At 40.4% G+C, this 24,905-nt stretch overlaps 1 protein-coding gene across 7 annotated transcripts in view; it reads right to left on the bottom strand.

Moving 5' to 3' along the window:
- COL4A4 (collagen type IV alpha 4 chain) overlaps positions 1–24,905 on the bottom strand; it is a 138,670-nt gene that overhangs the window by 48,992 nt on the left and 64,773 nt on the right. For 4 of the 7 annotated variants that reach the window (XM_079925439.1, XM_079925434.1, XM_079925433.1 and 1 more), the window contains 7 exons: positions 22,362–22,526; positions 19,218–19,311; positions 18,065–18,224; positions 7,347–7,419; positions 6,297–6,403; positions 3,187–3,370; positions 1,369–1,437 (listed from right to left, as the gene is read on the bottom strand). In XM_079925439.1, coding sequence (XP_079781565.1) covers positions 1,369–1,437; positions 3,187–3,370; positions 6,297–6,403; positions 7,347–7,419; positions 18,065–18,224; positions 19,218–19,311; positions 22,362–22,526 — 852 coding nt within the window. Of the gene's footprint in view, positions 1–1,368; positions 1,438–3,186; positions 3,371–6,296; positions 6,404–7,346; positions 7,420–18,064; positions 18,229–19,217; positions 19,312–22,361; positions 22,527–24,905 lie in introns of all 7 variants that reach the window. The other 3 variants (XM_079925437.1, XM_079925438.1, XM_079925436.1) reach the window with 1 other exon arrangement.

The following is a 24,905-nucleotide window of genomic DNA, read 5'->3' on the forward strand; positions in this document are numbered from 1 at the left end:
CCATGGCACTGAGCCTGCGAGTCCGGAGCCTGTGCTCCGCAACGGGAGAGGCCCGCATACCGGGGGAAAAAAAAAAAAAGCACCTGCAAAACGAATTGAGATTTTTTAAAAACCTTCTGTGTTTTCCTACAAGGAGTTCTCTAAGCAAAAATAACTTATAAATCATGAACTTCAAAGGAGATGCAACTGCTAGCTGAAACTTTGCATGTTCACTTCCCTTGAGGCTGAAGCTGCTGGAAGCGACCACGCGTGCTTTTTATCCATCCATGACGAGGTACCAGCAAATGTGAAGATGAACGTACAATCAGTCAACCAACCATTCTTCACTCCACTGATACAGAATTATATTTCCACACCCTTGCCACTGCCTTGTGGTGGGTGGCCCGTATTTCCCACACTTTGACCCGGGGCTTGGCCATGTGACTTGCTTTGGCCAATAGGATAGTAACACCATGAAGTAATGAGAGGTGTGAACAGTGCAAGTGAAGCTGGGCCCCACCCTCTGGCATTTCTGCAACCACAGGAGCAGAGCACACCCTGGCCTCACAGTGAGATGCCCGTTGCAGACCTGACCTGACACAGGACCAGGCACGAAGCCGATAGACACCATCTTAGATCAGCTGAACGACAGACCCATAGAGAGAAACTAAATATTATTTGTTAAAGTCCACTGCAATTTGGAGGTTGTTACACAACACTATCGTGAAAGCCAGTGGTTACAGAGGGCAATAGAGAGCCATTCATCATTCAATGCTTAAACACTTTTTGTATTGATGGTTACGTAGAACAAGAAAGGTGACCTTTAGTGGCCATGCCAGTACTTAACAGGTCAATTTAAGTGAACTCTAAATAAATAAAAAAGAATTAGACAAAATCCCTTACATAGATCTAGGGTTTAATTCAGCTATAAATATGTGACTGAGTCAAGTGCAGTGGTTGTATGAAAGTGTAATCAGGGGTGCAGATGCGTGGGCACTTTTCAGAATGTTTCTGGTCAGATATTTGGGTCTCTTGGAAAGCAGAATAGAATAAAACTTATAATCAGTAAGCAAGTAATCAATTTTCACTCTCGGGGCACAAGTAAAGAAAGAAGATATAGTTTTAAAATGCTCAAAAGGCGATCATTTTTGCTGATATGTGATCAAATCAAGGTAAATTTTGTTGCACAGAAATATTATTCAGAGTGGGTTTGGTGGACTGGCGATCCAAGAGGAATGGCTACAAATGGTGTTTCCCGTAGTCCCTCAAAACTTTATAATCAGGGTAGAAATATCCTAAATAGTTCCTGAGGATTTGCTATTGGTTTATCTGTCTTACCAGTTCTTTTAGTTGGGAATGTGTATGACAGTAACTTCTCCTTGATCGTACCTGGAGGTCCATCAAAACCTGGCGGGCCTGGCCTCCCAGGGTAGGTTATGTTACAAGGAACTGTATCACCTGGAATGAAAAAAAAGATTGGCATTCACATAATTGATAGTCCAATGCAACGTGAATCTCAATGACAACTCGATCAAGATACTTCTTCATACGGTATATGTGGAATTCAAAGGAAAAGAAGACTCTCGAGTCTCATTAGGCGTTTATTTTGAATTTCTAGAAGATCTGTCCTGAAATCTGAACTTCAACTGTCAGACAGTAATAGAAGGGGAATAAGAAAAATATTGATTCCAAGAAATATCAGTTTAATAACCTACAAAAAATAATGGATGTATAGACCCATGGATGTCTACTACAATGGAATCAGAAGCTCTGATAAATCATGAAATAGCAGCAAGTATCCAACACTGAGTTCCCAAGATTTGACTCCTAGCTTGGATGTGGGGGAATTGCGCAAATGAAGAGACTGGGAGAGATACTAATAACAGCTTCTGTTTACTGAGGGCCTGCCATGGGTCAGGTGCTTCAAATATATTGTCTCTGGGGGCTTCCCTGGTGGCCCAGTGGTTGAGAATCCGTCTGCCAATGCAGGGGACGCGGGCCTGAGCCCTGGTCGGGGAAGATCCCACATGTGGTGGAGTAACTAAGCTCATGTGCCACAACTACGGAGCCTGTGCTCTGGAGCCTGCGAGCCACAACTACTGAGCCCATGTGCCACAACTACACGCCTAAAACCCGTGCTCCGCAACAAGAGAAGCCACCGCAATGAGAAGCCCGTGCACCGCAACGAAGAGTAGCTCCCACTCACTGCAACTAGAGAAAGCCCGTGTGCAGCAATGAAGACAAAACGCAGCCAAAAATAAAATAAATAAATTTATTAAAAAAATATATATATATACTGGCTCTTGTCTTTCTAATGACTTTGCAATGTGGTTTTGTCATCCTTCATTTCACTTGGTAAAGAAAATAAAATTTCAAAGTGGTGCTCTGAGTTTTCTTCTCCTTTAAAATGGAATGTTTCCCTTTTATAACAGAAATTTCATCTCATAATGTATTACACCATAAGCTCTTAAATAAAAAATGTACCATATGAATAAAAATAATGTTATATTTTGATGGTTCCAGACCATGATCTTAAACCATATCAAATTCCAAGGTATTCGTCTTTCTATGTTGTCAAAGCAAGAACCAAACATATTATTATATTATAAAATTTCACAAGTACCTATGTAACTCAAGTCATATGCACATATTACAAAAGAGAAAAATCTTAAATCGATCTTTTTCCAAACTTTTAAAAAGTTTTCAGCTATAAAACTACAAGTCACTTTATTGTTTGAAATCCAAATAACTGTCAAATATATTTAAAATCCCTCCTTTTTTTCTCCCTAGAATGCCTACAAATGGGTTTTCATGGACAATGCTGTATTTTTAAAATGAAATATTAGTGGTTTTATTCAAATAAAATGCATAATCTCAAAAGATAGTAAAAAAAGAGAGATTTTGAATATATACATGTATATAATTTTAAGTCAGATTGTCCACATTGATACTGAGAAATGAATGAAAGGCAATTTGCCAAACCAATAAAACAGCAAAGACATCTTAGCATTTTAAAGATTTGTTTTAAGTATTGATTGTGCTGTAATGCTTTTATTTGTTTGACAACATTCAAGGTTTGAACAGTGAATTGTGGGAATTTTATTTTAGAGGTTCTACCATAACTGTAATAACTTTGCCCAGAAGAGAAGCTTACTTTAGTTTCCATGATTTCACTTGACATTCTGCCACAAAAACATTCAAAATTACCTTTCTGACCCTTCAAGCCATCAGGGCCCCTCTTGCCTGGGCAGCCTGGAGCTCCTGGTTGCCCTCTCTCTCCTGGTGGACCAGGAAATCCCAGTCCCGGAGGCCCCCTAGGTCCTGCTCTGCCCGGGGGGCCTGGTGGTCCAGGAGGCCCTTTATCACCTGGGGCTGCATCTTCATGATCTCCCTGAGAACATTTGCATCAAGAGTCAATCACCAACCTCTGAAAAGCCATGAACTCAAAGCAGTCATTGTTACTGTAGGCTACAAAAATGCATGCAGAAAGCCAGTTAATTCTAGAAGTTACTTAATAGCAAATGCAATTTTAAATGATTCACTAAGATTATTCTTAATGTTTTACATACATATCTACAGACATATATATGCTCTTGATGTGTGTTTTATGATTCAAAAACAGAAAATTATATGTGTTACGTCTTAAATACAGAATAAGAAATTTTATTTAGAACCACTCTGTGACAGCAAATACAATAACATATAGAAATGCATACATTAAGGGAAGTAGTGGGCTTACAAACTAAATAAATTCTTATCTATTAGAAACGTTTTTTCTGCATTATTGTAAGACACAGGGAGGGACTTTATTGCCCTCCACCTCTGTGGGCCAAGGGCTGACAAATCCTTTCTCCTCCTGCATAAGAATGTGACCTTTGGTTAAGGGTCTAGTTCTGCTCTTCAGGAATCTGCATAAAAATGGATGTCAACTGCGCTACTAGACCACATTGCTTATGGTAAAATTAATCCCTGGCTGCAAAACTTGCATGTGGTCTGGAAGAACTATAAAGACCTGTGTGGAGCCTTTGTCAGGGCTTCCTTAAGAGGTGGCTCCTGTAACTGGCAAGTTCCTTGTGGGGTCCCCGCAAGCTAGCCCTGTGGTGGAGATAACACTCCCGTGGAGAAGGAGGCCTTCAAGTCCAGGCTGCTCACACTTCTGCATATGAGAATCTCATTGCCTTCACCCCAACTGAACGAAAAGCTGCAAGGACTCCTGTGTAGGAGGAACGCCTGACACTGCCCTGCAGGCAAGCTGAGGGTCACGCCTTCTAGCCTTCTGAGCGGCCTGGTCCCAAATGTGGTCTATGAGTCTGAATTGTTTCAGACTCAGTCTGAAACTCTAGAGAGATTCCCCCGTCCCTAGCGGGTGGTATAGAAATTCCTCTCCCAATCTGATCTGTAAATACACTTCGGTTTTTCACAGTTAGGTTAGTACATGATGACACTTATCACTCAGTGACGTTGGTTTCTAAATACAGCAGTCCCCTGCTTATTCACGGTTTCACTTGCCAAGGTTTCAGTTAGGCACGGTCTGAAAATATTAAATGGAAAATTCCAGACATAAACAACTCACAAGTTTTAAACTGTGCTCCGTTCTGAGTAGCATGATGAAGCCGTCTTGCTCCATCTCACTAGGGACATGAATCAACCCTTTCTCCAGCATATCCTTCAGTCGGTCACTTAGCAGCGTCTGGTTATCAGATTGCCTGCAGTGGTATCGCAGTGCTTGTGTGCAAGTCACCCTTATTTTACTTAATAACAGCCCCAGAGCACAAGAGTAGGGACGCTGAGAATTCAGATATGCCAAAGAGAAGTTGTAAAGTGCTTCCTCTAAGTGAAAAGGTGCACGTTCTCAATTTAATAAGGAAAGAAAGAAGAATCGTATGCTGAGGTTGCTAAGATCTATGGTAAGAATGACTTTTCTATCCATGAGATTGTGAAGAAGGAAAATGAAATTTGTGCTAGTCTTGCTGCCACACCGCAACCTGCAGAAGTCGTGGCACAGTGCTTGCTAAGTGCTTAGTTAGGATGGAAAGGCATTAAATTTGTACAACAAGGTATTTTGAGAGAGAGAGAGACACTACATTCACATAAATTGTATTACAGTATCTTGTTATAATTGTTTTATTTTATTATTAGTTGTTAATCTCTCACAGGGCCTAATTTATAAATTAAACTTTATCATAGGTAGGTATCATAGGTATGTATGGGGTCGGGTACTATCCACGGTTTCAGGCATCCACTTGGGGTCTTGCACCATGTCCCCTGTGGATGAGGGGGGGGGACCACTGTAGTTTCTTAAGTGGAAGAAGGAATGAAACAGGGATTACCAAATCTAAAGCAGAGAAGATTATTTATATACTCAATATCCGCTGAAAGACCAGAAAGCTATAAATACCATCTAACCCAACTTCCAAACTTCTGTCTCTTATTCACATGTATTTTATCAGATAGGAGTCCTATAAAATCAGAACATGGTCCTTCCTTTTTACAACACTCTCGATGGCAGGCTGCATGATCTGGTGGAAACAGCATGTACTGGAAATAAGAAAGACTGGGTTTGCCCTCCTGCTTAGCCTACTTGAGAGATTGTTGACCTTGAGTAACGTACCCGAAGCCTCCATCTCCTTACTGTAAACTCTCAAAGATAATTGTTCCTCAGAAGACAACAGTTACGAGTAAAACATCTAGCTCAGTTTGTGTGGCATTGCAAGCATTCAGAACTACCTCATGTGCCAAGATATTTTAAGTTCCTGCTTATGTCTCACAGTCTTTTCTTATGAACTTCATCAGCTACACGTGGACGCCACCCAAAACATGTCTGAAAAATGCAGAATTATCATTTATCAGTGGGACCTTCCATCAGCCAGTATGTCTACCCAGTGGATCTGCACTAGTTCATCCTTTCTTGCTTGCCACTTCCCCTCATGTGCTTCTTCATCAGAGAACAGAACTGAAGGTAATTATCAGGACCTGTGTGCTATCCTCCACCCTACAGAGTCAACTGAACAGACCTGAAACCAGTGAGGGCTCTGTAGAGACAAGGGCCCCAGAAGGAAATAAGCACTACGAGAATAATATAAAGACTAGGGAGAGAAACTCTTGCTATGATGAACTGCACTCGGGATTTTAGGCCATCTGCAATAAGCCATACCTTTTGGAACAGCCATCTTTTTGTGGCAGGGAATCAAAGGTGACTGATTTACAGCACGTTGACACGTTACTGTTCAGCTTTTTTAAACTGAGAAGGGGAAAACAGATGCTTTGTGACCATGTAAGAGAGTGAAACTCTATAGCAGGAGAAGAATTATACACACCAGCGGTCCTGGGTCCCCTTTTTCTCCAGCATATCCATCTCGACCGTGTTGTCCCTGCTGCCCTGGAAATCCTGGGGGCCCATCAGGACCTCTTTCTCCTTTGTGCCCTGGTAACAAAGGCCGAAAGAGTCAAGCCCTTCTCAGCAAAGGGATAAGTAGAAGGAAACAAAGGACTAAAGATAAAGGCAATGACCATGACCCTGGGCTGGTAGAGGTTCCTCTGAGAGTCTCAGTTGACTAAAGTCACACGAAGACCACCATGCAAAAGTCAAAGGGGAGACTGACAATTGCCAAACCCATTGAATCTCTTATTTGGGAAATGTTTCTTTTCCTGTTCTGACAAGGAGGTTGTGTGTGGAGGTGCCAATCCCTAAGCATCTTCCTCTGCTTGTGTGACACCAAACACGGTATGCCATCCCCTGGCCATAGTGAGTGGGGGAATGGTCCATGGTTGGGCCCATGCCCCAGGCTAATCCAGTCCTTCCTGGACCTTTTTTATTCTAACTGGGGCAGAAAGAGGTAGAGTTTTCTTTCACCTCTGGCCGTAAGAACTTGGAGCTACCTGGGGGCATGTACCCATAGCCCAGAGAAAACCAGACAGGGCGAAAATGCAGATGGTGCAAAGAAAGATGCAAGATGCCGAGACAGCCTTCTCATGCAGTCGTCCCGGTGCAAACCATACACCTAACCTTTCAAAGTTTGTTTAAGTCAATAAATTACTTCTCTAAAGACACTACTTCAAGCTGGGTTTTTGTCGCTTACAACCAAAATATTCTTGATTAATACAGGATACTAGAATGCAGTGAATAAACGCTAGGCAAATCAAAGGAGGTCTTGTTTCAAACCCAATTCACAACAACGAGGATTTGAGCACAGGATTTAGGCTCAACATTCACACGACTCTGAAGGGCAGGGAGTATTTTTTTTAAGCAATCTCAACAGTCCCAAATCTTATTATAGAATTCATCTGCAGTCACAGGAGAAATTAATGCAAGAGAATGGTTCATACATCATTCAGAAAATGGCAGGGAGCTGATTGATTATGCCCACCTTTCACTCTTGATACAACCAGGTCACCTTTTTCTCCTTTGCTGCCAGGTGGTCCTGAGGTACCAGGTTTTCCCTTGGTAAAAAACACGAGGAAAAAATCAGTTTAACCGTGATGGGTCAAAAGTTATTTGTATACATCTAACCTCTCTCTTCTTTCCTTCTAAATCACCTGTTCTAGATTCTAGTTTGGTACTGTTGGTGTCATTCTCTTCCCCACCTTCCAAGGGGGGTCCTGCCTTACAAAACTGAGGTTCTTGAACTGCATGTGAAAGCTGGTGGAATCTGAGTAACCACTGTGCCTGAGTCAGCAGAAATGTGTCGCTGTCAGCTTCTTGGTTTTGGCAATGTACTGCGGTTCTGTAAGATATTCACTGGGGGAAGCCAGGTGAAGTGTACATGGGACCTCTGGGTATGATTGTGCAACTTCTTGTGAGTCATAACATAAAAATTTATCTCAAAATAATTTACAATTAAAAAAGTTAACGATCTTGAGTGCTGTCATGTAGGATTGGGAGGAAAGGAGGGGAGAGGCTAACCACTGCAGCTGGCACTAGAGCAGAACACAGAGGTTTAGGAATGAATGTGATGAAAAACACTGTGTTATTATAGGACATTGACGAGCAAGAGAAGGAATCTTTCTGTAATCAATGTACTTCCTCTGTATGGCAAGTAAACAACTAATTTTGGCCAATGGGCTCATCATCTTTTAACTTCAACACTGCCCTGAGCCTGGACTATTTCAGTCACAGTTTTGTGTTACATATTATTAAATAGTAAGACATATCAAAAATCTGTAATCCTACCTTTGGTATATGAGAATGACCAAGCATTACAGTAAATATAGGTATAGAAGCACTGTATATAGCTTAAGGTCACTTATCTGGTGACCTCAATGATCAAGAAACATAGACAAGAATTTGGAAGGAGGTAAAAATGACTGAGCAGACCACTTGCTTTGCTTACACAGATGCCACTTTGTCTTTTTTTCATACAGTCTTAACAGCATGGTCAAGCAAGCTTAATTATCTTTTTAACTGGCCTCTATTAGTTCATGAGCAGTGAACTACAAAGGGGGGTAGAGGTACAAGTAGAGAAAGGACAATGGCAGCATCAAACAGCAAGAGCAAAGAAAAAGCCTAAAATGTATACAACAGGTATCAAAACTAAAGTGGACAAAATGATTGGGAGCCATTTAATGTACAGAAAATACAGCTCCACACACTACTCAATACTCCCATTCAGAGCACCACCTAAATGAGCTCCAGAGACGGGCGCGAGCCGCGGCTAACAGCGCGGACACCAGAGACGGGCATGAGACGCTAAGGCTGCTGCTGCAGCCACCAAGAGGCCTGTGTGCGAGCACAGGTCACTCTCCACACCTCCCCTCCCGGGAGCCTGTGCAGCCCGCCACTGCCAGGGTCCCGGGGTCCAGGTACAACTTCCCCGGGAGAACGCTCGGCGCGCCTCAGGCTGTTGCAACGTCACGCCGGCCTCTGCCGCCGCAGGCCCGCCCCGCACTCCGTGCCCCGCCCTCCCCCCCCCCCACCCCCCGGCCTGAGTGAGCAGAGCCCCCAGATCAGCTGCTCCTTTAACCCCGTCCTGTCTGGGCGGGGAACAGACGCCAGAGGGCAACCTACACGCAGAGGAGGGGCGAAATCCAAAGCTGAACCCCAGGAGCTGTGCGAACAAAGAGAAAGGGAAATCTCTCCCAGCAGCCTCAGGAGCAGCAGATTAAATCTCCAAATCATCTCTGGAATACCTGGATAGTCAATGAATCAACCCAAAATTGAAGTGGTGGACTTTGGGAGCAACTGTAGACTTGGGGTTTGTTTTCTGCATCTAATTTGTTTCTGGCTTTATGTTTATCTTACTTTAGTATTTAGAGCTTATTGTCATTGGTAGATTTGTTTATTGATTTGGTTGCTCTCTTCCTTTTTTTTTATTAATATATATATACATATTTTTTTTCCTTTCCCTCTTTTTTCTGAGGGTGTAAGTGTATGCTTCTTTGTGTGATTTTGTCTGTATAGCTTTGCTTTTACCATTTGTCCTAGGGTTCTGTCTGTCCGTTTTTTTTTTTTTGGTATAGTTTTGAGCGCTTGTTATCATTGGTGGATTTGTTTTTTAGTTTGGTTGCTCTCTTCTTTCTATCTTTCTTTTTTTATTACTTTTTTATTTTTAATAAGTTTTATTATTTTAATAACTTTATTTATTTATTTTTTGTATTTTTTTCTCACATTTCTTCTGAGGCCTCCCAGCTCCACGTAATATCAAACAGCGAAAGCTCTCACAGAGATCTCTATCTCAACACTAAGACCCAAATCCACTGAGCGACCAGCAAGCTACAGTGCTGGATATCCTATGCCAAACAAATAGCAAGATAGGAACACAACCCCACCTATTAGCAGAGAGGTTGCCTAAAATCATAATAAGTTCACAGACACCCCAAAACACACCACCGGATGCGGTCCTGCCCACCAGAAGGACAAGATCCAGCCTCATCCACCAGAACACAGCCACCAGTCCCCTCCACCAGGAAGCCTACACAACCCACTGAACCAACCTTAGTCACTGGGGGCAGACACCAAAAACAACGGGAACTACAAACTTGCAGGCTGCGCAAAGGAGACCCTAAACACAGTAAGTTAAGCAAAATGAGAAGACAGAGAAACATACAGCAGATGAAGGAGCAAGGTAAAAACGTAGCACCAGACCAAACAAATGAAGAGGAAATAGGCAGTCTACCTGAAAAAGAATTCAGAGTAATGATAGCAAAGATATCCAAAGTCTTGGAAATAGAATGGAGAAAATACAAGAAACGTTTAAAAAAGACACAGAAGAACTAAAGAGCAAACAAACAATGATGAACAACACAATAAATGAAATTAAAAATTCTCTAGAAGGAATCAATAGCAGAATAAGTGAGGCAGAAGAACAGATAAGTGACCTGGAAGATAAAATAGTGGAAGTAACTACTGCAGAGCAGAATAAAGAAAAAAGAATGAAAAGAATTGAGGGCAGTCACAGAGACCTCTGGGACAACATTAAATGCACCAACATTTGAATTATAGGGGTCCCAGAAGAAGAAGAGAAAAAAAGGGACTGAGAAAATATTTGAAGAGATTATAGTTGAAAACTTCCCTAACATGGGAAAGGAAATAGTCAATCAAGTCCAGGAAGCACAGAGAGTCCATACAGGATAAATCCAAGGAGAAACATGTCAAGACACATATTAACCAAACTATCAAAAATTAAACACAAAGAAAAAATATTAAAAGCAGCAAGGGAAAAGCAACAAATAACATACAAGGGAATCCCCAAAAGGTTAACAGCTGATCTTTCAGCAGGAGCTCTGCAAGCCAGAAGGGAGTGTCAGGACATATTTAAAGTGATAAAAGGGAAAAACCTACAAACAAGATTACTCTACCCAGCAAGGATCTCATTCAGATTCGATGGAGAAATTAAAACCTTTACAGACAAGCAAAAGCTAAGAGAATTCAGCACCACCAAACCAGCTTTAAAACAAATGCTAAAGGAACTTCTCTAGGCAGGAAACACAAGAGAAGGAAAAGAACTACAATAACAAACCCAAAACAATTAAGGAACATACATATCGAAAATTACCTTAAATGTAAATGGATTAAATGCTCCAACCAAAAGACATAGACTGGCTGAATGGATACAAAAACAAGACCTGTATATATGCTGTCTACAAGAGACCCACTTCAGACCTAGGGACACATACAGACTGAAAGTGAGGGGATGGAAAAAGATATTCCATGCAAATGGAAATCAAAAGATAGCTGGAGTAGCAATTCTCATATCAGAAAAAATAGACTTTAAAATAAAGACTATTACAAGAGACAAAGAAGGACACTAAATAATGGTCAAGGGATCAATCCAAGAAGAAGATATAACAATTGTAAATATTTATGCACCCAACATAGGAGCACCTTAATACCTAAGGCACATGCTAACAGCCATAAAAGGGGAAATTGACAGTAACACAGTCATAGTAGGGGACTTTAACACCCCACTTTCACCAATGGACAGATCATCCAAAATGAAAATAAATAAGGAAACACAAGCTTTAAATGATACATTAAACAAGATGGACTTAATTGATACTTATAGGACGTTCCATCCCAAAACAACAGAATACACTTTCTTCTCAAGTGCGCATGGAACATTCTCCAGGATAGATCATATCTTGGGTAACAAATCAAACCTTGGTAAATTTAAAAAGTTGAAATCATATCAAGTATCATTTCCAACCACAACATTATGAGACTAGATATCAATTACAGGAAAAAAATCTGTAAAAAAAATACAAACACATGGAGGCTAAACAATACACTACTAAATAACCAAGAGATCACTGAAGAAATCAAAGAAGAAATTAAAAAATACCTAGAAACAAATGACAATGAAAACACGATGACCCAAAACCCATGGGATGCAGCAAAAGCAGTTCTAAGAGGGGAGTTTATAGCAATAGAATGTTACCTCAAGAAACAAGAAACACCTCAAATAAACAAACTAACTTTACACCTAAAGCAATTAGAGAAAGAAGAACAAAATATCCCCAAAGTAAGCAGAGGGAAAGAAATCATAAAGATCAGATCAGAAATAAATGGAAAAGAAATGAAGGAAACGACAGGAAAGATCAATAAAACTAAAAGCTGGTTCTTTGAGAAGGTAAAATTGATAAACCATTAGCCAGACTCATCAAGAGAAAAAGGGAGAAGGCTCAAATCAGTAAAATTAGAAATGAAAAAGGAGAAGTAACAACTGACACTGCAGAAATACAAACAATCATGAGATATTACTACAAGCAACAATATGCCAATAAAATGGACAACCTGGAAGAAATGGAAAAATTCTTAGAAAAGCACAACCCTCCGAGACTGAACCAGGAAGAAATAGAAAATATAAACAGACCAATCACAAGCACTGAAATTGAAACTGTGATTACAAATCTTCCAACAAACAAAAGGCCAGGACCAGATGGTGTCACAGGTGAATTCTATCAAACATTTAGAGAAGAGCTAACACCTATCCTTGTCAAACTCTTCCAAAATATAGCAGAGGGAGGAACACTCTCCAACTCATTCTACGAGGCCACCATCACCCTGATAAGAAGACCAGACAAAGATGTCACAAAAAAAGAAAACTACAGGCCAATATCACTGATGAACATAGATGCAAAAATCCTCAACAAAGTACTAGCAAACAGAATCCAACAGCACATTAAAAGGATCATACACCATGATCAAGTGGGGTTTATCCCAAGAATGAAAGGTTCTTCAATATACGCAAATCAATCAATGTGATACACCATATTAACAAACTGAAGAAAAGCCATATGATCATCTCAATAGATGCAGAAAAAACTTTCGACAAAATTCAACACCCATTTATGATAAAAACCCTCCAGAATATAGACATAGAGGGAACTTACCTCAACATAATAAAGGCCATATATGACAAACCCACAGCCAACATCTTTCTCAGTGGTGAAAAACTAAAACCATTTCCTCTAAGATCAGGAACAAGACAAGGTTACCCACTCTCATCACTATTATTCAACATAGTTTTAGCCACAGAAATCAGAGAAGAAAAAGAAATAAAAGGAATCCAAATCAGAAAAGAAGAAGTAAAGTGTCACTGTTTGCAGATGACATGATACTATACATAATGATGCTACCAGAAAACTACTAGAGCTAATCAGTGAATTTGGTAAAGTAGTAGGATATAAAATTATGCACAGAAATCTCTTGCATTCCTATACACTAATGATGAAAAATCTGAAAGAGAAATTAAGGAAACACTCCCATTTACCACTGCAACAAAAAGAATAAAATACCTAGGAATAAACCTACCTAAAAAGACAAAAGGCCTTTATGCAGAAAACTACAAGACAGTGATGAAAGAAATAACGATGATACAAACAGATGGAGAGATATACCATGTTCTTGGACTGGATGAATCAACATTGTGAAAATGACTATACTGCCCAAAGCAATCTACAGATTCAATGCAACCCCTATCAAACTACCAATGGCATTTTTCACAGAACTAGAACAAAAATTTCACAATTTGTATGGAAACACAAAAGACCCCGAATAGCCAAAGCAATCTTGAGAAAGAAAAACGGAGCTGGAGGAATAAGGCTCTCGGACATCAGACTATACTACAAAGCTACAGTAATCAAGACAGTATGGTGCTGGCACAAAAGCAGAAATATAGATCAATGGAACAGGATAGAAATTCCAGAGATAAACCCACGCACATATGGTCACCCTGTCTTTGATAAAGGAGGCAAGAATATACAATAGAGAAAAGACAGCCTCTTCAATAAGTGGTGCTGGGAAAACTGGACAGGTACATGTAAAAGAATGAAATTAGAACACTCCCTAACACTATGCATAAAAATAAATTCAAAATGGATTAAAGACCTAAATATAAGACAAGACACTATAAAACTCTTAGAGGAAAACATAAGCAGAACATTCTATGACATAAATCACAGCAAGATCCTTTTAGCCCCACCTCCTAGAGAAATGGCAATAAAAACAGAAATAAACAAATGGGACCTAATGAAACTTAAAAGATTTTGCACAGCAAAGGAAACAATAAACAAGATGAAAAGACAACCCTCAGAATGGGAAAAAATATTTGCAAACGAAGCAACTGACAAAGGATTAATTTCCAAAATATACAAGCAGCTCATGCAGCTCACTATCAAAAAAACAAACAATCTAAAAATGGGCAGAAGACCTAAATAGACATTTCTCCAAAGAAGATATACAGATTGCCAACAAACACATGAAAGGATGCTCAACATCACTAATCATTAGAGAAGTGCAAATCAAAACTACGATTAGGTATCACCTCACACCAGTCAGAATGGCCATCATCAAAAAATCTACAAACAATAAAATGCTGGAGAGGGTGTGGAGAAAAGGGAACCCTCTTGCACTGTTGGTGGGAATGTAAATTGATATAGCCACTATGGAGAACAGTATGGAGGTTCCTTAAAAAACTAAAAATAGAACTACTATATGACCCAGCAATCCCACTGCTGGGCATATACCCTGAGAAAACCATAATTCAAAAAGAGTCATGTACCACAATGTTCACTGCAGTTCTATTTACCATAGCCAAGACATGGAAGCAACCTAAGTGTCCATAAACAGATGAATGGATGAAGAAGATGTGGCACATATATACGATGGAATATTACTCAGCCATAAAAAGAAAGCAAATTGAGTTATTTGTAGTGAGGTGGATGGACCTAGAGACTGTCATACAGAGTGAAGTAAGTCAGAAAGAGAAAAACAAATACCATATGCTAACACATATATATGGAATCTAAAAAAAAAAAGTTTCTGAAGAACCTATGGGGAGGACAGGAATAAAGATGCAGATGTAGAGAATGGACTTGAGGACATGGGGAGGGGGAAGGGTAAGCTGGGATGAAGTGAGCGAGTGGCATGGACATATATACACTACCAAATGTAAAACAGATAGCTAGTGGGAAGCAGTCACATAGCACAGGGAGATCAGCTCGGTGCTTTGTGTCCAGCTAGAGGGGTGGGATAAGGAGGGTGGGAGGGAGATGCAAGAGGGAGGGGATATGGGGATATATGTATATGTATAGCTGATTCACTTTGTTATACAGCAGAAACTAACACACCATTGTAAAGCAATTGTACTCCAATAAAGAAGTTAAAAAAAAATACACAACAACAAAATCTCAGCAGCCACAAGAATTCCTCTCTGCCGGGCAAGTACTAGTTATTTTATACACAGTCTAGGTCAGGAACTTCAACCATGGATGCCCACTGGGGGGCCATGCTCTTCCGAAAAGCAGGCGAGAGGGCATGGTGGAGACTCGAGCCCCCAGACCTCCTCAGCTTCCGGCAGTGGTGGGGATCCAGTGATCTGTGCTAATGGGCTTCCAATTTCTCAAGGGCAGCCATAAACATATTAATAGTACAAAAGCAAACACTGTGAGGACAGAATGAAACACGCTGGAGGTTCAGATTTAGTCCATGGCAGTTTGTGGCCTTTGGTTTGCGCTGCGACTCCTCAGGGGCAGCGACCCTGGCCATCTGGTTCACTGGTGTGTACCTTGTAGCTCTCAGAATATACTGTTGAATTGAATTCTTACCAACAAACTTGTAGGACAGGTGTTGTTATATCCATCTTACAGGAACACCACAGAGCTCAGCAATGTCAGAGTTGGGATTTGAAGCTTGGTCCATATGCTCCTAAGCCCTGTGCCTTCCAATAGAGCATCGTGGTGGCAAACCCCCATCCTGGGAACTGCTCTCAGGCTAAGGCAATGAATACAAGGCTTTGGTCCAACCACAGAAAAACTTGCAAAGAACTTAAACCTACTTTTCTGTTTTCTACTTTCCCACAAATCTGTGGCTTCTGGAGCCAGGGACCAGCAGAGGAGAGAGATGTACAGCGGAGTGAGAACACCCAAGAATGCTTGTCTGTGGGTCCTTCAAGCTCCCTCTTTCTGTCCATCCCTCCCTCCCTCCTTTCCTTTCCTGTGCCCCATAGTATGAACTTGGTCCCTAACTGTGATCACAGTGAGATGAATTTAGTACAGAGAAGTCATATGGACAGAATCATACACAGAACAGAGACATCAGAAATACGGCCAGTTTAATGCAACATTGTAAATCAACTACACTTTAATTTAAAATAAATTTTTTTTTAAATTAAGAGGTAAGTCCTGGAGCAACTGAATTACATAAACCTCCGCCAGGATAACCCTGGCTGAACTAGTAATCCACACTCCAAGATGTTAGCTCTGAGAAGCAACTCAATGTGAAGGAAGAAAAATATTTTAGAGCCAATAAAACCTTCATTATGAAGATTAGGTAACAACATAAAAAAATAACTATGGGACTTCCCTGGTGGCGCAGTGGTTAAGAATCCGCCTGCCAATGCAGGGGACACAGGTTTGAGCCCTGGTCTGGGAAGATCCCACATGCCGCAGAGCAACTAAGCACGTGAGCCACAACTACTGAACCTGCGCTCTAGAGCCCGTGAGCCACAACTACTGAGCCTGCGTGCTGCAACTACTGAAGCCCACGTGCTTAGAGCCCATGCTCTGCAACAAGAGATGCCACCGCAACGAGAAGCCCACGCACCACAACGAAGGGTAGCCCCTGATCGCCACAACTAGAGAAGCTCCGTGCACCGCAACAAAGACCCAATGCAGCCAAAAATAAATTTAAAAAAAGATTGTTTTAAAAAATAAAAAATTAAAAAATGACTATAAAAAGTTGAATTAAAGAAGCAGACAATAAAATGCAGCCTACTTAATATTGATAATTACAATTATGTTTATTCAACATATGCATATTAAGGACCTAACTTCTCGTTGAGTTGACAAGGTTGGTGCAGGAAGAGCTTAACCATCACCCTCACTTAAGGCTCTCAGGCTGGAACCTTAGTTTCACGAGATTTCCTGGGGAAAATGGAAAAGAGTGCACAGGGGCTGATGGTTGGGCTCCTGGCCACCCCAGGATTAAGCCCCTGTAATAAGGGCTGTCTCCAGCCTCCAGGGGAGGGCCCCCAGGGGCACTGATTTTATTCTGAGGGACCGCTCTGCCTCAGCCCGAGTCACTTGGAATGGTCCCTTGGAATGGTCAGCAAATAGAAGTCACCGCAAGATTTCATGCATCCTCTGGCACGAAATATAACATAAACTCTGACGAAGCCAATATCTACAGCTCCACCCGATCTCTCACCTGGATCCCCCACTTGAACATCATCCCACAGCCCACTTGAGACCTCCGCCTGCTCGTCTAATCGGCACCCCAAACTTAAAATGTGCCCAACAGCACTGCTTCCTTTCCTGCCCCCCAGGCCTGCTCCTCACATTGTCTGCCCATCTTGGCCCCATCCTTTATTTCTCTGCTTTTCATATCCCACATCCAGCCTCACAGCCAGTCTGTTGGCTCTATGGTCAAAATATACCCAGAATCTGACCACTTCCCGTCACACCCAACAGTAATAGGTACACCTGTCCGCCATCATATTTCACCAGGATTACTGCAGCAATAGCCCAGCTAAATCTCCCTACTTCTTCCCTTGTCTCTTCTGGTCTGTTCTTAACAAAGCTACCTGAGTGATCCAATTAAAACTATTGTCAGACTCCTCTCTCCTTAAAACTCTCCGCTGGCTGTTCTATGTCATCCAGAGTACAAGCTCGAAGCCAACCCACCTACAATGCTCCATGCTCTCCAACCCCTGCTAACCTCCAGCCATTTGACTTCAGGTCTGCTCTTTCCCTCACTCTCTCCACGCAAGCCATACCAGATGGTGATGGCCTTTATTGCCATCGGCCATACTCTATATTCACCCGTCTATCTGTTATATGGTGTATGTCCTCCCAACAGAGTAGAGGCCCCCAGAGGGCAGAGATAGTGTTCTGGTCCCTGCTGTATCCCCAGCACCTGGAATAGTACCTGGAACATAGTAGGTGCTCAATAAATATTAGTTGACTGAACAAATGAATGAATGATGAATGAATGAATGAAAGGATAGAGATGATTTTTTGTCATGAATATACTTATAGATTCAAAACATACAATATATATATCACTATAAATTGGAGAGAGGTACAAGTGAATTCTATCTCTACCAGTCTTTTTTAACTAGAAAGATTGATACTGGAGAGAGTTACTCACTGGTGGCCCTGGAGATCCTCTGGCACCAGGAAGGCCTGGGTAACCTTTTTCTCCAAGTCGCCCAGGGAGTCCCAAGTCTCCTTTACTCCCTTGCCTCCCAGGAAGTCCTGGAGGGCCGGGTGGGCCTGAGGGACCAGGCTGGCAGGCACAGAGCCCTGTGCTTCCTAGACAGAGGATAAAAGGCAGCTTTGTCAAATTTCCTGAATGAAATCCCAATAAAGTCTTTACTATACAAAACCAATAGTGCGAATAAGAACAAAAAGGGTCTGATGTGCACAATTCTTATCACAGATAACTGATAACATGTGATGTGGAGAGCACAGGGCATGACCTGGAGGTAGCTATGGTCTATGTGGGTGGACATATCATTTCCAGACAAATGGGGTGTTCTGTCTTAATAAACGCAAACTGACAAAATCTAGGGGAAAAGCCAATGTCTGATTCTATGGAAGAAACTTTGAAAATAAGAAAGTTTCGTATTTTTAAAAGTTTAGAAGTCTCTTATTTGGTTCCTACTAAAAAAAACAAAGTCTCTTAATTTGGTTCCTGCTGAAACAACAACAACAACAACAAAATTGGTTAGAGCATAAACTCTGGGCATTTAAAGAATCCAAATAATATGTTAAGAGGGATTATTGATTGTATTGCATGTTACAGCTAATAATTCCCTATAGTGCGTTTTCTAATCATCAGGACCTTTAGTTTAAAAAAATGCCTTTAGGACAGTCAAACTCCTCAGCTCTCATACCCACCTGACTCAGTTGGTCAAAAAGGCACCAAACAATTTAGGGTGTAGAAACATAGAGCTATAGGTATTTGATGAGTCTGGGAAAGATGGGACCCCCAGAGAGAAACCAAAATTAAAGATCAATACTGTCCTATCTCTGCTTTTTTCAAGGAATTGAGAGGATCCTGTGGAAAAAGTCATCACCTTGAGACAAATTTCATGGCAGGTAAGTGTCTCCTTTATGCTGTAAGATATAGATTTGACTTTTCGGTAAGTTCTAATCACATCACAAGCACACAGTGAGTTAAGTACTCACAGGGGTAACTAAGGTGAGTGAAGAATCTAAATGAAATCCACATTGTACATTTCATAATGCCTCCCAATCCTCCATATGTTATTTTCTAGAAATTCTACTTTGATGCATACTTGCCTTTTTCTCCTTTCGAGCCTCTTCTTCCTGGTGGACCCACTTTGCCTTTTATTCCTTGTGGCCCAGGAGGCCCAGCACTACAATATACAACTTTCCAGTGGGAAAGGGGGCGGGCAGAGAGAATCACACAATTTTTGTGAACATCTGATATAGAACATCTGATATAGATCTGATATAGAACAAGTAGAGCTTGGTGTGTTCTCATTCACACCATCCCCCCTCAACACCATTCTTTCTTCCATTCCTTTCTTATGATTCTTTCTCTCTGCTATAAGAATATGTATACAAATAGACCATACAATTGTCACAGCAAGCTTCTGCTACCATAACCATTGATAACACTATCCCTAATCTCAGCCCCAATTTAATGGGTTGCAGAGCAAAGTAGTGGATAATAAAACAAACAAATATACCAAAACAAAACAAATAAACAAAAAACTAAAAGTATATGGCAAATATATTTTGCCCCTTAATTATCAGTAATTACCTAATAAAGAAAGCATAAAGCAGGGTTTGTAAAAGCAAAAATTCAGAGACATCTGATTAAAAATGTTAGATAAAATGCAAACAATAAGTTCCTTGTCTCCCCAAATACCAGTAAGATAACAGACAGTAAAAGAATATTATAAAAAGGTATAATCTTTCAAGACAAAGAAAAAGAGAAACAAAAGCAAAAAAAAAAAAAAGTAAAAAGATTTAGCAGACCTTAAAAAGCTGAATTCCAAGCAGGCTGTGGGGAAAGCGGAAACAGAACACAGTTTACCTAGGAAATCTCTTCCAAAGTTCAAGAATTGGTACCTCTGAAGTAGAATGACAGTGAGACCCCAAACAGGATGATTGGTCAAAGAAGCAGCTAAATAGTAAGAAAACCTTCTCAAAAACTGCAGCAGGAAAAAACAAACGCCCTCAAAACTGGAGGAAACAGACAATGAAGTAAGAAGGAATCTTTAAAATAAACCATATAGTTTAGAAAGCAGACAAGCGAAGGCATTTCATTCCCAAAACAGAAACAGGCTGCTGCAAAAAGAAACATTAAAAGGGAACAACAACAGAGAGAGAGAGAGAGAGAGAGAGCGCAATAGCAACAAAAAAAAATGGTTATGAAAGCAGAAATTTAAAAATTCAGGAGCAGACTTGGAAGATGGAGTTGAGGAAGTCTACCAGAAAGTGTTGCAGAAAAATAAAAAGGTGAAGAATAATAGAGTGAAGATTTGAAAAACAGACATGTAGGATTGATTCTCTAACAGACAAATATATTGAGTCCAGAAATAGAAAACAGAGGGAAAAAAAAGGAGGACAAAGTATCTTCAAAGAAATACTTCAAGGGCTTCCTTGGTGGCGCAGTGGTTAATAATCTGCCTGACAATGCAGGGGACACGAGTTCGAGCCCTGGTCTGGGAAGATCCCACATGCTGTGGAGCAACTAAGCCTGTGAGCCACAACTACTGAGCCTGAGCTCTAGAGCCCGCGAGCCACAACTATTGAGCCCGCGAGCCACAACTACTGAGCCCATGTGCCACAACTACTGAAGCCCACGTGCCTAGAGCCCGTGATCCAAAACAAGAGAAGCCACCTCAATGAGAAGCCCACGCACTGCAACGAAGAGTAGCCCCCGCTTGCTGCAACTAGAGAAAGTCCACATGCAACAACGAAGACCCAATGCAGCCAAAAATAAATAAATAAAATAAATATATTTAAAAAAAAAAGAAATACTTCAAGAAATTTTTCCAGAAATGAAGGATTTGTGTTAAATTGCTCCTAGTGCCTGCAAATGTACCCACACTGAGGTAAATCACAGTGAAATTTAAGGACATTGAAAACAAAGGAGAATTCCTATAAGCTTTCAATAAGAAAAGGGATTTTAAACAAAGAATCAAGTATCTAAAGGTTACTGGACTTCTCAGTAACGACACTAAAAAGCAATGGAAAACGCCTTCAAAAACCTGGAGGAAAAATTATTCCAATCTAGAATTTTATATTCAACCAAACTATCAATCAAATTCCACAGCAGAATAAAGGTATTTCAAATAGTGAAGACACCCCAAATACACACATTTTCTCACAAAGTATAATGAGTAAACCATTAGAAGAAATATATGAGTTGTGGAAACAAAGGGACCCAGAGAGACAGAGAGTCAGAGAGACAGAGACAGACAGAGAGATAGAGACAGAGAATTCCTAGGATAATGGTGAAGGAAGATCTCCGGGCAGTGTCGCAGCATCAGCTTTTAAAATTGCAACCTGACCTAATTTAAATAGGTCAAAAAGTTCCAGATGAGATTTATTCAAAGAGAGAATACTAGTAATGAGTTAAAATGTATGATTAAGAGATGTATACAACTCCGGACGGTTTGAGGTTGAATTAGCAATAAGTATATTGAAAACCAAGCAAACACACAAAGATATGACAATCATTACCAAACTGTTATGCTAGGAAAGTAGTATCATATATTATTATATGGCTGAACTGGTGAATAGCATTTATATAACCCTTCCGTGTAAACACTGCATATTTATTTAACTAAAATTATGACGCTAACTATATTGATAGGTTGTAGGAGTGGAAAATGGCACATGTGTGGTGTGAGGTGAATTCACCCGCTACAGAGGAAAGTCAATAGATAATGCGCAAACTGAAAAATTAAGAAATAGCAACACAAGTATGTTGAATGGCAATATAGAGGCAAATCCCAAGAGATCCAGCTAATTGTGGGGAAAATATTGCCCCTGGGGAGGAGAGAATAGGAGAAGGGGTTGCCTGGGACAGCAGTTTTTTCACAAAAGGCTTTGTAGAGCTGTTTGACTCAAGCTATGTCCATTCGTAACTCTATAAAAATGACAACTACATTTAAAAAGTAAAATTGTGTTAATTTACAACATTCTATCAGCATACTTAAATTCCCATCCAAATATTTTCACATAATTTAAGAGATGTGGCAGTCCAACATCAGTTTACTTTTTTGTATTTTTAATACAACTAACTTGGCTTATGAAATATTAGATAACGTTTTTAAAATTTGCAAAGTCATGGTTTCTGAATGATACTGCAAATATCAAATGCAAAGTCATGGTTTCTGAATGATACTGCAAATATCAAATGCAACATAAATGCTAGTGAATGTGAATGAAGAGCACTTTACCATCTGATCCTGGAGGTCCCGGCAACCCTGGCACTCCAGGCAACCCAGGTGGTCCCTGGTCGCCTGGTTTCCCTGGAGCAGAATCAGCTCTCCCAGGAATACCAGCTGCCCCTGGAAATCCTGGATGACCAGGAAACCCTCGTGGCCCAGGGGGTCCCATCATGCCTCCAAGAGAAATAAAGAATGAAAACCACACATACTCTCAGATAACATTTTTCTGTAGAAGAAATCAAAATCAGTACATTCTTCGTAGGCTGTGGAATTTTTTTAAGGAAAAAAAATGTAGCTAAAAAATAACTGAGTATCCCAGCCATCAGAATGCCTCACCTCCTTTGAAACAAGCACACAAGTGGTAATAAAGGTTTAGGGAATCAGATTTTCTTACCTTTTTGTCTATTCTTTAGGATTATTGGAAAAGAAATATATATTATTTAATTAAAATTAGTTTTAAAAATATCAAAAAACTTTGGTAACTTGATAAAAAATAACCTGAATAAACACTTTAGCACATATAGTGAATTAAAATACGGACTCACAGAAAGACAAATACTGTATGATATCACTTACATGTGGAATTTTAAAGATACAACAACTAGTGAAAATAACAAAAAAGAAGCACATTCACAGATATAGAGAACAAACAAGTGGTTACTAGTGGGGAGAGAGAAGGGGGAGGGGCAAAATAAGGGTAGGAGATTAAGAGGTACAAACTATTACATATGAAGTAAGCTATAAGGACATACTGTAAAACGAGCGGAGGAGTATAGCCAATATTTTATAATAACTATAAACGGAGCATAACCTTTAAAAATTGTGAATCACTATATTATACATCTGTAACACATAATACTGTACATCAACTAAAGTTCAGTAAAAAATTTAAAAAATTAGAAGAAACTAAATAAGGTAATACATTAAATCATGTAGACAGGTACCTGGTATATAATTTTAAGCTGTTTGTTTTTATAATTATCATTGACTAGTAGAATTTAATGAGAAAACTGGTGTTGCCATTTAGATACTAAAATGTAATATTTGGATATGATTGAGATATGCTTACATGGAGACAGTCTTCTAATCTTTTACCCCAAAATTAATTAGCACAGCCAAAAAAAAATGGGACTCACAAAATTATCTATGTAGATGTAAAATACTATAACCACTTAGGTTTGTGGAAAAGCAAAGAGGTGCTAGATTTGAACCTGGCCTCTCCCTCTCCAGCCACAGGTACTTAAGTAGGTTATTTAACTTATTTAATCCTCTATATCTTCCTCAGAGGCTTGTAATGAAGATTAAATAAAATAATCCACATAAGGAGCTTACTGCAATATCTGGCATGTTCTCAGTGAACGACTGGATGCTCAGTGTGTTTAGAGCAGGTCAAAGTAATGCAGCAGCAGCTAAATCCTGCTTCCCCTTGACATGCTACTTCCCCCTCGCTGGTGGCTTTGGCTTAAAGACAGCTGGAAGCCTTGGTGTGAGAGTGATCATTACTCTGAGCTGCTTCTGCCTAAGCATGTCTGGTTCCAGGACCTCTCTGTGGAAGACTGACATTATCAAAGATGGCGCCAGGGTAGCTCTAGTCCCTCACGCTCTTGTAGAACCTTGACGCTCCCCTAGCAAGAGGTGGAATGTTCCCCGTCCCTTCAATGTACCAGCCTTTTGTGGTTGTTTGGACTAATGAAGTATGGCGGGAGTGACACGATATGGTTTCCAAGGCCAGATTATTAAAGAAGATTCAGCTTCTTCCTTGTGAGCAAAATGCTTGGACTGGAGTCCTGAGGCACCACAGAAGCAGTATCACTGCTCGGAAGCCACCATGCTGTAAGGAAGCCTAAATTAAGTACAGAGTCACACAGAGAGACTTGAGGCTATATGAGAAATGAAGGAGAGAGATGCCTGGCCATTCCTCATGTTTCAGTTCCAGACACGATGGCTGCAACCAGATGAAAATCCCTGCTCCATAATCGCTCAGCTTAGCCCTTCCTGAATTCTTGAACCACAGAAAGAGTGAAGGGGAATATACTGAACGTTGTTGTCTTAAACCACTAGGTTTTGGGCTATCTGTTCAGCAACAGACAATTGAAACCCTGTCCGTCATCAGTAATGTAGCATGCAAGTTAAGTTGATGGCTTTCGTTATTGGGTGCATACGTGCTGGGGCTTTACGTGTATTTTCAAACATTATCTTCACTCCTTCAACAACCTTGAAAAGTCCGTACCTTATAGATAAGGCACAGAAAATTTAGGCCAAATATGAATACTAATAATCGTAGCTAACACAGTGAGTCTTTACTATATCCCCAGTTGTATTCTAAGAACTGTATACATATTATTTCTTTCAGCTGTAACAAGAACTCCGTTTTGCAGACAGGAAAACTCAGGCACAGAGAAGTTTAATAAATGCCCAAGATCACACAGTTTGTAAGTACTAGAACCTGGAATGTTCTTAGTCCATTGTGTAAACGCATAACTATTTCACTATACTATACGGATTGGGAAGGTTGGGATTCAATCACAGGTGTCTGGCTCCAAAACCCAACTC

Source organism: Stenella coeruleoalba, assembly GCF_951394435.1.
Source record: "Stenella coeruleoalba genome assembly, chromosome: 6".
Classification (NCBI taxonomy): Eukaryota; Metazoa; Chordata; class Mammalia; order Artiodactyla; family Delphinidae; genus Stenella; species Stenella coeruleoalba.